The following is a 16,751-nucleotide window of genomic DNA, read 5'->3' as shown; positions in this document are numbered from 1 at the left end:
GCTAGCAGCACCCGGGTTAACTGATAGTTGAGTCATCCTCTTACTGCTTCCCAGCACCCACAGGATAAAGTAGTAGCTCAGAGAGCAAGCCTCTGGGCTCTGGGCCCTGCAACCCCTGCAGCCCCTTCCCACTCATGCACCTCTGCCTGAATGTTCCAGGGGACCTGTGCTCTCTTGGTCTGGATCATAGCCATTTCTCCCCTCTCTCCACAGCAAATTGCCTGGATTCAAATCCTGTGTCTACCATTTACTATGTGTGTAACCTTGGGTCAGTTTTAAACCTCAGTTTCTCCATGTGTGTGTAAGATGAGCATAAAAACAACACCTGCAGCCAGGCTTGGTGGCTCACGCCTGTAATCTCAGCAACTTGGGTTGACTGGGCATTGAGTGAATTGCAGGGTGCAGCTGTGCACCTGGCATTTATTGAGCACCTGCTGTGTGCCGGGCACCATTCTTAGCACTTCTCATGTAGAACTGACACTCTTCACAACAAACTTGCCAGGAGAAACTCTTCTTATATCCATCTAAGATGAGGAAACTGAGGGGCAGAGGAGGTGAGTAACTCATCCAGGGTCCCAGAGTTAGCACGTGATGCAGCAGGGATGCTGAGCCCAGATCCAAATTGAAGCTGGCTGACTACACAGCCCATACTGTTAACCACTGGGCAATCCTGCCTCAAGAGCTGTTGGCTAATGTTACTATTGTTACCATCCAGCTCTCGGTGAGGTAAGTTGAGTTTTCCTCCAGGGAGTCTTCATTGACTGCCCGGGTGGAGTGCATGCTAGCAATATGAAATTTGTGCCGAGTGTCCTTCCTATGTCCCAGAAGCCCTTCCTCTCCCAGAAGGGCTTCTCCCTTCTCACTCTGGTTTCAGAGCAGCATTTGCATTTTCCTGTTTTGCTGCTCTGGAAGGTGACATGGTATGGGGTTCCAAGTGTGACATTGGAGTGAGCAAGCCCTCCCCACACTCCCTGACTGTACGTCCATAGGAAAATCACTTCGCCCCTCTGTGCTGCATTTTCACCATCCCCACACAGCTGATGTTACCTGAAGTTAGGGAGGATTGTGTGGGATCATGCATGGGAAGTGGGCACACTGCGGCTGGGACTCAGTCAGTGGTGATTATTCTGGGCATGTCTCAGAAGAGCATTTTGCAGCTACTCACGGGTGCATGAGACTATGTTGGTTTTTTGGGGATATTTAGAAGTTCCTGATGTCAACCAAGTACAACAAGGACTCCAAGATGTACCGTGCGCTCCAGACTGTGTTTGGTGAGAGGTAAGGAGGCGTGGTGGAAGGCCCGGGTGGGAGGTCAGGAGAGCCCTGCTGTGAGCGAGGGCCAGTGTGGTCCAGAATGTGGGGTGTAGAATTGAGCCTGAGGCCCTGGCTGCCAGGCATGTGATGAGTGCCCCGTAAACAGTGGCCCCACTCTTGTCACGAGCACTTTCCTCCTTCTCCCCCAACCTCCAGATGGCAGGGAATGTAGAGGCCACTGAGGTTGGCCTCACAATCATCCTGTTCCTTTTTAAGTTACTTTTAAAATTCCAGTAAAACTGACATAACATTCACCATTTTCCCCGCCTTAGAGGGTACAGTCTAGTGGAATTCAGTACATTCACAATGTGGCGCAACCATTGCCACCACCTGGCTCCAAAACCATTTCCTCATCCCAAAATGTGACCCCAAGCCCATCACGCAGTCACTCCCCACCCCCAACCCCCCACCCTCTTTCCTGCATCAAGTGTGTGTCTCCTGCAGACTCTTCGGCCAAGGCTTGGTGTCCGAATGCAACTATGAGCGTTGGCACAAGCAGCGGAGAGTCATAGACCTGGCCTTCAGCCGGAGGTGAGTGTGGCCGGAGGCTCCGTGGCTCCTGCCTGTCTAGAGGCAGTGGGGACTGTTGAAGCGTAGGTGGGCCTTGGGGAGGGAAGTGTCCACCCAAGGGGGCCTCACTCAGCTGAAGGGAGAGAAGGAAAAGGGGAAAGACAGAGTGTTAACAGTCAAAAGGGAGAGAGAGAGACAGGCTGGCCCAGTGGGGATGAATGAGGCTCCCATGCAGTTTGGGAATATCAAGAGCTGAGTGCCCATGATGGCCAGAAGCATGGGGGTTCCTGTTCTCCAAGAGCTCCCCCCATCAGACCTCATCACTCCTTGTCAGGGCTTCTTCTTTTATTCATTTTAGTTTTTGTGTTTTGGTGATATAGTTGTGCTTTGTATAATAATGTTTCAGTCAATGACGGAATGCATATGTGACAGTGGTCCCATAAAATTATAATGGAGCTGAAAATTGCTATTGCCTAGTGATGTTGTAGCCATGGTAATGTCGAAGTGCAACGCGTTACTCGCATGTTTGTGGTGGTGTTGGTGTAAACAAACCTACTGCACTGCCAGTCATACCAAAGTCTAGCAGATGCAATTATGGACAGTACATAATATAGATAATGATAATAATTGACTATGTTACTGATTTATGTATTTACTACAATTTTAACCATTCTTTTAGAGTAGGTTCCTTCTACTTATATATTTTTTTAAAAGTTTACTGTACAACAGCCTCAGGCAGGTCCTTCAGGAGGCATCCACAAGAAGGCATTGTTATCATAGGAGATGACAGCTCCATGCCTGTTATTGCCCCTGAAGACTTTCCAGTGAGGCAAGATGCGGAGGTGGAAGGCAGTGATATTGATGATCCTGACCCTGCGTAGGCCTAGGCTAATGTGTGTGTTTGTGTCTTAGTTTTTCACAAAAAAGTTTTAAAAATAAAAAAAAATAATAATAAAGCATATAGAATAAGGATACAAACAAGATAATATTTTTGTACAATTGAACAGTGTTTGTGTTTTAAGCTGTGTTATTACAGGAGTCAAAAATATTAAAAAATTGAGAAGTTTATAAAGTAAAAAGTTCTAGTAAGCTAAGGCTAATTTATTATTGAAGAAAGAAAAAAATTTTTAAACTCAGTGTAGCCTGTGTCTAGCTTTTATAAGTCTACAGTAGTGTGCAGTAATGTCCTAGGCCTTCACACTCACCACTCACTCACTGACTCACCCAGAGCAACTTCAGTCCTGCAAGCTCCATTCATGGTAAGTGCCTTATACAGGTGGACCATTTAAAAAAATCTTTTAGACTGTGTTTTTACTGTGCCTCTTCTATGTTCAGATATACAAATACCATTGTGTTTCAGTAACCTGTTGCACAGGTGTACAGCCTAGGAGCAATAGTCTAGACCATATGGCCTAGGTGTGGGGTAGGCTATACTGTCTAGCATTGTGTAAGTATACTCTGTGCTGTTCACACAATGAAGACATTCCCTAACGACACATTTCTCAGAATGTATCCTTGTCGTTAAGTAACACATGACTGTATTTTACTTTTTAAATAACTTTTATGGAGGTATAGTTCACATACCATACAGCTCACCCATTTAAAGTGTAAAATTCAATGGTGTTAGTTTATTCATAGAATTGTATAACCTTCAACAAAGTATATTTTAGAACATTTTCATCACCCTCAAAAGCAGTCATTCAGCTGGGCGTGGTGGCTCACGCCTGTAATCCCAGCACTTTGGGAGGCCAAGGTGGGCGGATCACCTGAGGTCAGGAGTTCATGACCAGCCTGGCCAAGATGGAGAAACCACATCTTTACTAAAGATACAAAAATTAGCTGGGTGTGGTGGCACATGCCTGTAATCCCAGCTACTTGGGAGGCTAAGGTAGGAGAATCACTTGAACCCGGGAGGTGGAGGTTGCAGTGAGCTGAGATCGTGCCACTGCACTCTAGCCTGGGTGACAGAGCGAAACTCCATCTCAAAAAAAAAAAAAAAAAAAGCAGTCACTCCCCATTTCTTTCCAATTCCCCTATCTGCTGCTGGCAACCACTAATTACTTTCTGTGTCTATGGATTTTTGCGTTGTAGACATTTCATATAAATAGAATCATGCAATACAAGGTCCTTTATGCCTGGCTTCTTTCATTAGCATCATGTTTCTAAGGCTCATCCGTGGTGTCATCTATATTAATGCCTCATTCCTTTTTATTGCCAAATAATATTTCATTGTATGAATATACCACATATTGTTTATCCATTCATCAGTTAATGGACTTTTGGGTTGTTTCCACTTTTTGGCTGTTATGAAAAATGCTGCTATGAGCATTTTTGTACAAGTGTTTGTATGGACGTATGTTTTCATTTCTCTTGGATAGTTACCTGGTGGAATTTCTGAGTCATATTGGTAACTCTATTTTAACATTGTAAAGAAGGTAATCTTTTACTTTGATATAATTTTGAATTTATAGAAAAATCGCCAGAATAGTGTAAGGGACTCTTGTATATCTTTTACCCAGATTCACTTATTGTTTATTATTTAAATCACCATTTGCTTTATAATTTCTTCTCTTTATGAGTGTATATGTAAATGTATTTATCATTGTGTGTGTATACATATATTTTTTACATACTACATATTTTATAAAACCATTTAAGAGTAAGTTAGAGACATTGCACTCTCCACCTTTAAATACTTCCATGTGTATTTCCTAAGAACAATGACTACAAACTATAGTTTATCAAAATGAGAAAATTAATGATATTAATCTAATACTGTTATCTAATTCACAGTTCATATTCAAAATTTGTCATTTGTGCAGTTGTAGCTGTTTTATTTGTCTAAAACCTAATCCATGTTCATGTGTTTCATTTAATTCCCCTGTCACTTTAGCCCCCTTTATTCTAGAACAGTTCTCAGCCTTTCTTTGGCTTTCTTTACCTTAACATTTTTTAAGATGACAGGACAGTTTTGTAGATGGTCCTTCAGTTTGAATTTGTCAGCTGTCTCTCTGCACTGTTAGACTCAGGCTATCCCTCTTTAGTGGTAATGCTACAGAGTGATGCTGTGTCCTCCTTGGGGCATTGTATCAGGAGGCACATGCTACTGATCTGTCCCATTGCTGGCCATGTTAAGTTTGCTCAGTGGTTGAGGTGGTGCCTTCCAGGTTTCTCCACTGTGAAGCTACTCTTGACTATGTAATCTGTGGAGGACTGCATAAACATTCTTGCTGGAACTCTTGCTACAGCCTCCTTGTTGGCTACTCCTGTTTCCCACCTCCAATATATCCACTCACCACCCTGGAGAGATCTTGTTAAAACAGATATGACCATGCCACTCCCCTGTTCTGAAGCCATCAATGGCTTCCTATCAGCTGAGAGATGAAGATCAGACCCCATTCACCCTCAGTCTGCCCCTAAACCCCTCCAACCTTTGCATCCCCTCTCCCCAGCCTTTCTGGATACCACTATGCTCTTTCTGGCATCTCTGCTGTTCCCATTGCCTCAATGTGAACCTCTGGGGAATTCCTGTTCCTCCTTTGATACCCAGCTAAGATGTCACCTACTGAGGCTGAGTTCATGCCTCCATCAAGGCACCTGTCACACCCAATGCAGTGCTTCCATTCATGTCCACCTCCCTCACTAGACCACGGATCCCTGAAGGCAGAAGACGCACCCTGTCCCTGACTCCTGCGCCCAGCACCAGGCACCCCACAAGCCCTCCAGGAATGCCCATAGAGTGAATGAATGCGTAAGTGAATCAATGAATTGGAATAGTCTCAGTCTTACTGGAAAGTTGTCAGAAGTGAAAATGGGAAGGAATAGACTAGAAAGAGACATTTATTTAAAAAATACTTATTGTGCTGAGAGCCAGGGTTACAAAGGCCAGCCAAGCAAACTTCAGGAAGCTTTGAGGTTATGGGAGACATCAATTCTAACCAGATGATGGCCCACATGATCATGACATAACCATATCATTGTCTTGATGAAGCATCTCAGCACATAGAACCTCGTGAACAGTGCTTTATAGTTTATGAAGTGCTTTCACAGACATTTTCATTTTTTAAACTTTTTATACACATAGCATAAAGTTTACCATCTTAACCATTTTTAGGTGTGCAGTTCAGTGGTATTAAATTCATTCACATTATTACACAGCATCACCAGATATTTTTATTTTTTAATCTCACAATAAGGTGTCGTCTTAGAGATGACTGTTTTATTGTAAATGCCAAATTTACAAGGCTTTATGAAAGAAACTTTAGAAAATGCCTATAAGTGTTTATGAAAGTATTCTTGAGCCTTGATGAATCCTAATTCACTAATGAAGAAAAAATAGGAACCACTGATGAGTTTCATCTCCAACCATTACCCACACAGAATATCCTTTCGTACTTTTAATAAAATTGTGAGAGTAAATTGCTAGTTTCTACTTTTCTAGATTTTGGTTTTACGGGAAGACCTTGGTCTGAGTCCACCAAGGGAGTCAGGATTTTATTGTTCACCTAACACTGTAGCCCAGTTTTGTTTCTACAATAGCTGTAAGAGATTCAGTGTTTCTGCAATAACTGGCCACATACTATCTGGATAATCAACTTAAATGTGATTTTTTAAAAAAAACAACAAATAATCTTGCAAATTTTACTTACCAACCATGTAAGGGTTATGAGAAAAAGTCAAGGGTGTTGTGGGAGCATATATGGCACTTACCTGGGGCTCAAGAGTTATTGCCTGAGGAAGTGGCCTTTGAGTGTCCATCTGGAAAAGGGAGGCATTCAGGTAGTGATGGTTGTAGGGGATGGAGGGTGAGTGCTCCAGGAGAGGGGATGTGTGTGCACCAGCCCCAAGGTGGGCAGGAGCATTGTATTTGGAGGAGCTAAAAGGCCCTTGGAACAGGAAGGCAACGTTAGAGGTCAGCAAGAAGTGGACTCCAGCTCTTAAGCTCAGATGAAGATTTTCATCCCCCTCCTAAGAGCAACAGCATGCTTCAAAGTGTTTTATGTTGCAAAGGGACCAGATGAGAGTGGAGAACCCCAGGCTCGCCTGCTGCCAGGCGTGTGCATGGGCTAGATGGGCAATGAAGAGCTGGTTACTACTTTAGTTTTTCTTCTCCCATTCTCTCTCTCTCTCTTTCTCTTTTTTAGAGACAGGGTCTTGCTCTTTCACCCAGACTGGAGTGCAGTGGTGTGACCATAGCTTACTCTAACCTAGGCCTCCTGGGCTCAAGTGATCCTCCTCCCTCGGCCTTTCAAGCAGCTGGGGCTACAGGAGTGTGCCACCACGCCCAGCTATTTTTTTTTTTTTTGGTAGAGACAGAGTCTTGCTGTGTTGTCCAGGCTGGTCTGGAACTCCTGGCCACAAGCAATCCTCCTGCTTTCGCCTTCCAAAGTGTTGGGATTTTAGGCATGAGCCCCTGGCCCTGGCCCCATTTTCTCTTTTTAAAAACTTTCTATTTGGAAATAATTTCAAATTTTCAGATATGTTTCAAGAATAAGAATAGGACAAAGAATACACATGTACTCTGTACTCAGATTAATATTAAAAGATTAACATTTCTAGAGCTGGGCATGGTGGCTCACGCCTGTAATCCCAGCACTTTGGGAGGCCAAGGTGGGCAGATCATGAGGTCAGGAGTTTGAGACTAGCCTGGCCAACATGGTGAAACCCCGTCTCTACTAAAGATACAAAAATTAGCCAGCCATGCTGGCGCGTACCTGTAATCCCAGCTACTCAGGAGCCTGAAACAGGAGAATTGCTTGAACCCAGGAGGCAGAGGTTGCAGTGAGCCAAGATTGCACTACTGCACTCCAACCTGCATGATAGGGCAAGACTCCGTCTAGGAAAAACAAACAAACAAACAAACAAACAAATAAATAAATAGAACATTTCTTTGAATGATAAAAGCAGCATTTTCTCTTAGCAAAATTTCAGAGACATGTAATGTACAAAGTGGCAGCCCCTCCTTCCAACTCCCTTGGGGTTGCCATTTTTGTGAGTTTGGAGTGCATTCTTCTGTATGTCTTTCTAAGCTCTGTGCCTGGGAGGGAGCCATGTGGGTTGGGAGCTCTGGGGTGCAAATGGTATCTGAGGACTCATTTCCACATAGAGATGGACACCATGATTGCTCAAGGACAGGCAGTGAAGTGGGAAAACAAAATGCTGCAGCTGGTGCCCAGGGCAGGGCAGGTAAGGAGAGCAGGCAATGGGAGTAGAGGGGCAGGAGGGGAACCGGGGCTGCCCTCTCATGGACTCTAGGAGGCCCAGAGTTTCTACACTGTCATGCCCCTTTGAGATCAGGGCTGAGGGGCCACAGTGACCAACAGAGGACCTGTGGAACTGTTAGGACAAGAGCAACAGAACAGCATTCATCCTGAGTGGAGGAGAATGGTGAAACCCCAGGGTTTAGTTCAGTTACTACAACTCCAACCTGCAATCTGGGTCTCTAGGGGAGGCCAGAAAGACGGGAGGGACCACCCACCTTCACTCTGCACAGTATCCTCTCTGAGGAGAGGGAGGGCACGTGGCAGTCCACTATATTGGGCTGGCCAGTGGCCGTTGATGCCTGTGCTGTTTCTCCAGCTCCTTGGTTAGCTTAATGGAAACATTCAACGAGAAGGCTGAGCAGCTGGTGGAGATTCTAGAAGCCAAGGCAGATGGGCAGACCCCAGTGTCCATGCAGGACATGCTGACCTACACCGCCATGGACATCCTGGCCAAGGTGATGGGTGACAGTCGGGCATGGGGGCCAGGAGGGCCACATGGGGTAGAGGGGTCTCTTCTCTCCCTCTTCCCTTTCCTTTTCTCTTCCCCTCCCTCCTGTCCTCTAACATACCAGCAACTCCTGTGTGCTTCATATATTCTGCATACATTCTGTCTCCTTGAATATTCAAAGCAACCTAGTGTGAGTTTGGGGCTACTAACTCATTCTTGAGCAAGGGACAGGTGCAGGGCCTGGCCTGGAGCTGGTCAATGGCAGAAGCAAGATTTGATCTCAGGTCTGCCTGACTCTCAGCCCAAAGGCTGCCTTCACTCGGCACTCCCTATAGGGTATGACTTGGCTCTTCACCCCAGTAGACTCAGCAGTGGCCCCAGTAACCCCAAACCCCACTTTATGTGGGGGTGGGGCAGGTCAGGGAACTGCAGTGTGGGGACAGTGACTGGATTCCTCTTATCACATTGCTATTCCTTTATCATTTTTGCTATTCATTCACTTCACTGTGAAGCTAGTATAGAATGAACACTTAAGGAAGGTTGCATTTCAGGGGAAATGCATCTTGTCAAGGAAGAAAGCTAAGTTTATTGAATAGCTACTATGAGCTACTTCATCCTCACAGCATTCCATGGGGATCAAATTATCATGGGTTCTCGTAAGCAGCTGATGATATGATGCATATAAACCCTTAACTCAGAGTCCAGGTGTCTAACAGAATGATGCCAGGCTTTGCCCTGGATCTGCTGCTCTTCTGTGCCCCAGGGATGACCTTGCCCTTCTCTCTCCCCCAGGCAGCTTTTGGGATGGAGACCAGTATGCTGCTGGGTGCCCAGAAGCCTCTGTCTCAGGCAGTGAAACTGATGTTGGAGGGAATCACCGCATCCCGCAACACTCTGGCAAAGGTACTGCCTCAGCACTCCCTCTGGTGACCAGCCGCCAGAGCTGTTGTCTTCACTTGCTGAAGAACCTCCTTCAGTGATTTTTTTTTTTCAGAATGTGTTTTGAGTTCTGGTATGTCTGAAGTGACTTCTGAATCAGGATTTGCATGCATTGCCTAAAGTAAAGGCTTAAAATCAAATTGGCTTAAAGTGAATTAGGAGTTAATCTTTCTCTCATGTGAAATGATCCCCAAAGCAGGCAATCTAGGATGACTATGATGGCTCCATGGTGTCAGATTTTCCGGATCCTTCTGTCTTTCTGTTTCACTGTCTGAGCACATCACCTCATTGTCATAAGATGGCTGCTGCGAAAGGTGCAGCACCCTGGCTGCCACTGCCTATGCCCACATGGGGACTGGGAACCAATCTGCCCCATCCACTGCAGCCACCATCACCTGCACGCACGGTCCAGGGACCAGACAAGCCCCACCCACTGCTAGCACCCCTGTGCATTGTCTAGGGGCCTGAGGAATGGTCTACCATGACTGCTGCCACCAGCGCCTGCCATTGAGAGGGCCTGAGGAGAGGCCTGCCCCACTTGCTGACACTGGCCCCCACATGCATCATCCAGGGGCCTGAGGACAAGCCTGCCCAGCCCACCACCCACTGTTGCCTGCACTCAAGCATGCCATCTGGAGGCCTGGGGATTGGCCTGCTCTGCCTAATGTAGGTAGTGCCTGTGTGCAATATTGGAGGACACCTGAGGATAGGCCCATCCCTCCTGCTACTGCTGGTGCCCACATATGCCATCCAAGGGCCTGAGCACAGGCCCATCCTAACCACTGTTGCCACCAGTGGTGCTCAAGGACTGGCCTGCCTGGCATCTCCATCCTCAGCAAAGCCTCAGCATGGCCTCCACTAACAATGACAGTCTAAGTCACTGAGAAACTCAGAGATACCACTGACACTGATTACAGCTGAAGAAATTAAACAGAAACTATGCTACTGTGCCAATCCATAATCAAATCCAAAGCACCCTACCCACCCAACACTATGGACGCATCTATAGAAAAGTATTTCCCTATGAAAGCCAATCCATAAAATTGGAAGAAGAAACTGTTACACCAGATGCACATAGGGGCAAAAGAAACATGGAAAAAACAGGGAAACGTTACACTTTCAAAGAAACACAATAATTCTCCAGCAACAGATTCCAAAGAAAATAACATTTATTATATGTCTGAAAAAGAATTCAAAATAATGACATTAAACTCAGTGAGACACAAGAGAACACAGATAAAAATGCAAAGAAATCAGGAAAACAATTCATGACCTGAATGAGAAATTCAACAGAGAGATAGATATCATAAAAGAGAAACAAACAGAAATCTTAAAACTGAGGAATTCAGTGAATGGAATAAAAATATAATTGAAAGCTTCAACAATAGACTAGATTAAGCAGAAGAAAGAATTTCTGAACTTGAAGAGAGGTATTTTTTGAAATAACCCAATCAGACCAAGAAAAGAAAAGAAAAGAAAAGATTGAAGAAAGTCTTTGTGACATATGGGACAGCAGTAAGTGACCAAATATTCCAGTTCCGGGAATTTCAGGAGACGAGATGGGCATAGGCATATGAAACCTATTTAATGAAATAATAGCTGAAAACTTCTCAAGTCTTGCAAAAGATATAGACATCCAGGTACAGGAGATATAGAGATCCAGGTATAGTCGTGCTTTGTATAATGATGGAAGCTCAAAAATCTCCAAGTAGATTCAACCCAAAAAGGTCTGCCTTCTCCAAGGCACATTATAGTCAAACTGTCAAGAGTCAAAGACACAGAGAGAATTTTAAAAACAGCAAGAGATAAGCATGAATTCACATATAAAGGAATCAGACTAACAGTGGATTGCTCAGTGAAAATCTCACAGGCCAGGAGAGAATGGGATAATATATTCAAAGTGCTGGAAATTTAAAACTGTCAGTCAAGATTATAGTACCCAGTAATGCTATACTTCAAAACTGAAAGAGAAATAAAGTCTTTCCCAGACAAGCAAAAACCGAGGTAAGTCATCACTACTAGACTGGCCCTACAAGAAATGTTTAAGGGAGTTCTGCATCTGGAAGTGAAAGGATAATCTCTATCATCGTGAAAGCACATGAAAGTATAAAACCCACTGATCGAGCAGATCAGCAAATGAGAAAGAGAAAGGAGTTAAATATTACTATTACAGAATGTTTACCAAATTGCAATGATAAACAGTAAGAGAGGAACAGGCATAAAATATATACAGAACAACCAGAAAACAATTAACCAAATGACTAGAATAAGTCCTTACATATCAATAATAATCTTGAATGTAACCAGATTAAATTCCCCCACTTAAAAGATATAGATTGGCTGAATGGATAAAAAAAATTACCCAACTGTATGCTGCCTACAAGAAACTCACTTCACCTGTAAAGACACATGCAGTCTGAAAGTAAAGGAATGGAAAAAGATATCCACACAAACACAAGCCAAAGCTGTCAGGAGTAGCTATAATTATATCAAATAAAACAGACTTTAAGTCAAAGACTGTAAAAAGAGACCAGGTCATTATATAATGATAAAGGGATCAATTCTGCAAGAAGATAAAATACTTCTAAATATATTTGCACCCAATACCAGAGCACCCAGAGATAGAAAGCAAAGATCTAAAGGGAAAGATAGACTCTAATACAATAATAGCTGGGGACTTCAACACTCCACTCTCAGCATTGTACAGATCATCTAGACAGAAAATCATCACAGAAACATTGGATTTAACTACACTTTAGACCATATAGACCTAATAGACATTTGCATAACTTTTCATCTAATAGCTGCAGAATATACATTCTTCTCATCAGCACATGAAAGATTATCCAGGATAGATCATATGTTAGGCCACAAAAGAAATTTCAACAAATTTTAAGAAATTGAAATCATATCAAGTATCTTCTCAGCACAATGGAATAAAACTAGAAATCAATAACAAGAGAAACTTTGAAAATGGTACACATACATGGGAATTAAACAGTATACCCCTGGATGACCATTGGGTCAATGAAGAAATTAAGCAGGAAACAAAAAAAATTCTTGAAACAAATGAAAAGGGGAACACAACATACCAAAACCTATGTGATATACAGCAAAAGCAGTGCTAATAGGGATATTTATAACAGTAAACATATCAAAAAAAAAAAAAAAAGGAAGATTTCAAATAAACAGCCAAATGATGTATCTCAAGGAATTAGAAAAGTAAGAACAAATCAAACCCAAAATTAGTAGAAGGAAATAATAAATATCATAGCAGAATTAAAGGAAGTAAAGACTAAAAAAAATACAAAGGATCAATGAAGTGCAAGGTTGATTTTTGGAAAAGATAAACAAAATCAATAAACCAATAAATAGACTATCCAAGAAAAAAAAGACCCATATAAATAAAAACAGAAACTAAAAAGGAGACATTACAACTGATACCACAGAAATACAAATGATCATTACAGATTTTTATGAACAACTCTACACTAAACAATTGGAAAACTTAGAAGAAATGGAATTCCTGGACACATACACCCTGCCAAGATGATTGAACAAGGAAGAAATAGAAAACCTGAACAGACCAATGGTGAGTAATGAGTTTGAAATACCGATAAAAAGTCTTCCACATTTATGCAGCCAACAGACACATGAAAAAATGCTCATCATCACTGGCCATCAGAGAAATGCAAATCAAAACCATGATGAGATACTGTCTCACACCAGTTAGAATGGTGATCATTAAAAAGTCAGGAAGCAACAGGTGCTGGAGAGGATGCGGAGAAATAGGAACACTTTTGGCGGGACTGTAAACTAGTTCAACCATTGTGGAAGACAGTGTGGTGATTCCTCAAGGATCTAGAACTAGAAATACCATTTGACCCAGCCATCCCATTACTGGGTATATACCCAAAGGATTATAAATCATGCTGCTATAAAGACACATGCACACGTATGTTTTTTTTGTGGCACTATTCACAATAGCAAAGACTTGGAACCAACCCAAATGTCCATCAATGATAGACAGGATTAAGAAAATGTGGCACATATACACCATGGAATACTATGCAGCCATAAAAAAGGATGAGTTCATGTCCTTTGTAGGGACATGGATGAAGCTGGAAACCATCATTCTCAGTAAACTATTGCAAGGAAAAAAAACCAAACACCACATGTTCTCACTCATAGGTGAGAACTGAACAATGAGAACACTTGGACACAGGAAGGGGAACATCACACACCGGTGCCTGTTGTCGGGTGTGGGGAGGGGGGAAGGATAGCATTAGGAGATATACCTAATGTAAATGACGAGTTAATGGGTGCAGCACACCAACATGGCACATGTATACATATGTAACAAACCTGCACATTGTGCACATGTACCCTAGAACTTAAAGTATAATAATAATTTTAAAAAGTCTTCCAACAAAGAAAAGCCCATGACCAGATGTCTTTACTGCCGAATTCTACCAAACCTATAAAGAAGAACACCAATTTTTCTCAAACTATTCAAAAAAATTGAAGAAGAGGAAATTCTTCTTAACTTATTCTATTAGGCCAGCACTACCCTGATACCACAAACAGACAAGGAAACAATAAAAAAAAAAAAAAGAAAACTACATGCCAACGTCCCTGATGAACACAGATGCAAAAATCTTCAACAAAATACTAGCAAACAAACCTAACACAACAACACATCAAAAAAGTAATTCACCATGATTAAGTGGGATTTATCCCAGGGATGCAAGGATGGTTCAACATATGCAAGTCAATAAATGTTATACATCATATTAGCAGGATGAAGGAAAAAAACATATGATCATCTCAGTAGTTGCAGAAAAAGCACCTGATAAAATTTAACACCCCTTCATTGTTAAAAACTCTCAACAAATTATGAATAGAAGGAACATGGCTCAACATAATGAAGGCTGTATATGATACACCCACAGCTAACATCATACTTAGTGGGGAAAAGCTAAAAGTCTTTCCTTTAAGAACTGGAACAAGATAAGGATGCCTACTTCATCACTCTTATTCAACATAGTACTATTAATAGAAGTGCTAGCCAGAGCAGTCAGGCAAGAGAAAGAAATAAAAGACATCCAAATTGGAAAAGAAGAAGTCAAAGTGTCCCTCTTTGCAGAAGACATGATCTTATATTTAGAAATTCCTAAAGACTCCACCAAAAAACTCTTAGAACTGATGAATGAATTCAGTAAAGTTGTAGGGTAAAAAATCAGCATACAAAAATCAGTAGTAATTCTATACACCAATAATGAACTAAGAAGAAACCAATAAAGCAATCCCATTTACAGTTGCTATGTAGAAAATAAAATATCTAGGAATAAATTTAACCAAGGAGGTAAAAGACCTATACAAGGAAAACTACAAAACACTGATGAAAGAAATTGAAGAAGACACAAACAAAAAACATCCCATGCTCATGGATTGAAAGAATTAATATTGTTTTTAAAATGACCATACTACCCAAAGCAATCTATGGATTCAATGCAATCTCTATCAAAATACCAATGACATTCTTCAGAGAAATAGAAAAAACAATCCTAAAATTTTCATGAAACCACAAAAAAGCCCAAATAGCCAAAGCAACTGTGAACGAAAAGAACAAAGCTGGAGGCACCACACTACCTGATTTCAAAATATCCTGTAAAGCTACAATAACCAAAACAGCAAGGTATTGCTTTAAAAAATAACAACAGACACATACCAACATAACAGAATAGAGAACCCAGAAATATATTCATGTATTTACATGAAACAGACTTTCAACAAAGGTGCCAAGAACATACACTGGGGAAAGGGCAGTGCTGGGAAAACTGGATATCTGAATGCAGAAGAATAATAAACCAGACCCCTATCTCTCACCATATACAGAAATCACCTTAAAATGAATAGACTTGGCCGGGCGCAGTGGCTCGTGCCTGTAATACCAGCACTTTGGGAGGCCGAGATGGGCGGATCACGAGGTCAGGAGATGGAGACCATCCTGGCTAATATGGTGAAACTCTGTCTCTACTAAAAATACAAAAAATAGCTGGGTGTGGTGGCACACACCGTAGTCCCAGCTGCTCGGGAGACTGAGGCAGGGAGAATTGCTTGAACCTGGGAGGTGGAGGTTGCAGTGATCTGAGATTGTGCCACTGCACTCCAGCCTGGGCAACAGAGCGAGATTACGAGACTACAAGACTACGTCTCAAATAATAATAATAATAATAATAGACTTAAACATAAGACCTGAAATTCAAAACACTAGGAGAAAACATAGGGGAAGTGCTCCGGGACATTGGTGTAGGCAAACATTTTATAGCTAAGACTTCAAAAATACAGGCAACAACAACAAAAATAGACAAATGTGGCCAGGCATGGTGGCTCGTGCCTGGAATCCCAGTACTTTGGGAGGCCAAGACAGCCGGGATCACTTGAGGACAGGAGTTTGAGACCAGCCTGGCCAACATGGTGAAACCCTGTCTCTACTAAAAATACAAAAATACAAAAATTAGCCAGGCATGGTCGTTGGCCCCTGTAGTCCCAGCTACTCAGCTATTCAGGAGGCACAGGCAGGAGAATCACTTGAACCCATCTGAACCCGGGAGGCGGAGGTTGCAGTGAGCCGAGATCACACCACTGCACTCCAACATGGCTGACAGAGTGAGACTCCATCTCAAAAAAAAAAAAAAAAAGACGTGACTATATTAAACTAAAAACGTTCTGCACAGCAAAGGAAACAACAGAAGGAAGAGACAACTTGTTAAATGGGACAAAGTATTTGCAAACCACCCATCTGACAAGGAATACGAACAACAACAACAACAACAACAACAAAAAGCAAATAATTCCATTAAAAAGTTGGCAAAGAATCTGAATAGACATTTCTCAAAAGACAAATGGCCAAGAGGTATATGAAAAAATGTTCAGTGTCACTAATCATCAGATAAATGCAAATCTGTGAGATATCATCTTACCCCAGTTAGAATGGCTATTATCAAAAAGACAAAACATAACAGATGCTGGTGAGGACAGAGAGAAATGGAACTCTTATGCATTGTTGGCGGGAATGTAAATTTGTATAGCCATTATGGAAAACAGTATGGAGGTTTCTCAAACTAAAAAGGGAACTACCATATGATCCAGCAATCCCACTACTGGGTATTTATCCAAAGGAAAAGAAATCAGTATATCAAAGGGACACCTGCACAATAGCCGAGATATAGAATCAACCTAAGTGTTCATGAACAGACAAATGGATAAAGAAA

General features: G+C 42.2%; 1 protein-coding gene across 1 annotated transcript in view; it reads left to right on the top strand.

Moving 5' to 3' along the window:
• Positions 1 to 16,751, top strand: part of LOC101024697 (cholesterol 24-hydroxylase) — a 43,616-nt gene that overhangs the window by 14,375 nt on the left and 12,490 nt on the right. The window contains exons 4-7 of the mRNA XM_003902258.4: positions 1,205 to 1,278; positions 1,759 to 1,845; positions 8,404 to 8,542; positions 9,328 to 9,438. Of these exons, the coding sequence (XP_003902307.1) occupies positions 1,205 to 1,278; positions 1,759 to 1,845; positions 8,404 to 8,542; positions 9,328 to 9,438 (411 nt within the window). The remainder of the gene's footprint in view (positions 1 to 1,204; positions 1,279 to 1,758; positions 1,846 to 8,403; positions 8,543 to 9,327; positions 9,439 to 16,751) is intronic.

Source organism: Papio anubis, chromosome 7 (genome assembly GCF_008728515.1).
Source record: "Papio anubis isolate 15944 chromosome 7, Panubis1.0, whole genome shotgun sequence".
NCBI classification, from domain to species: domain Eukaryota; kingdom Metazoa; phylum Chordata; class Mammalia; order Primates; family Cercopithecidae; genus Papio; species Papio anubis.
This window is presented reverse-complemented; position numbering and strand designations above follow the sequence as displayed.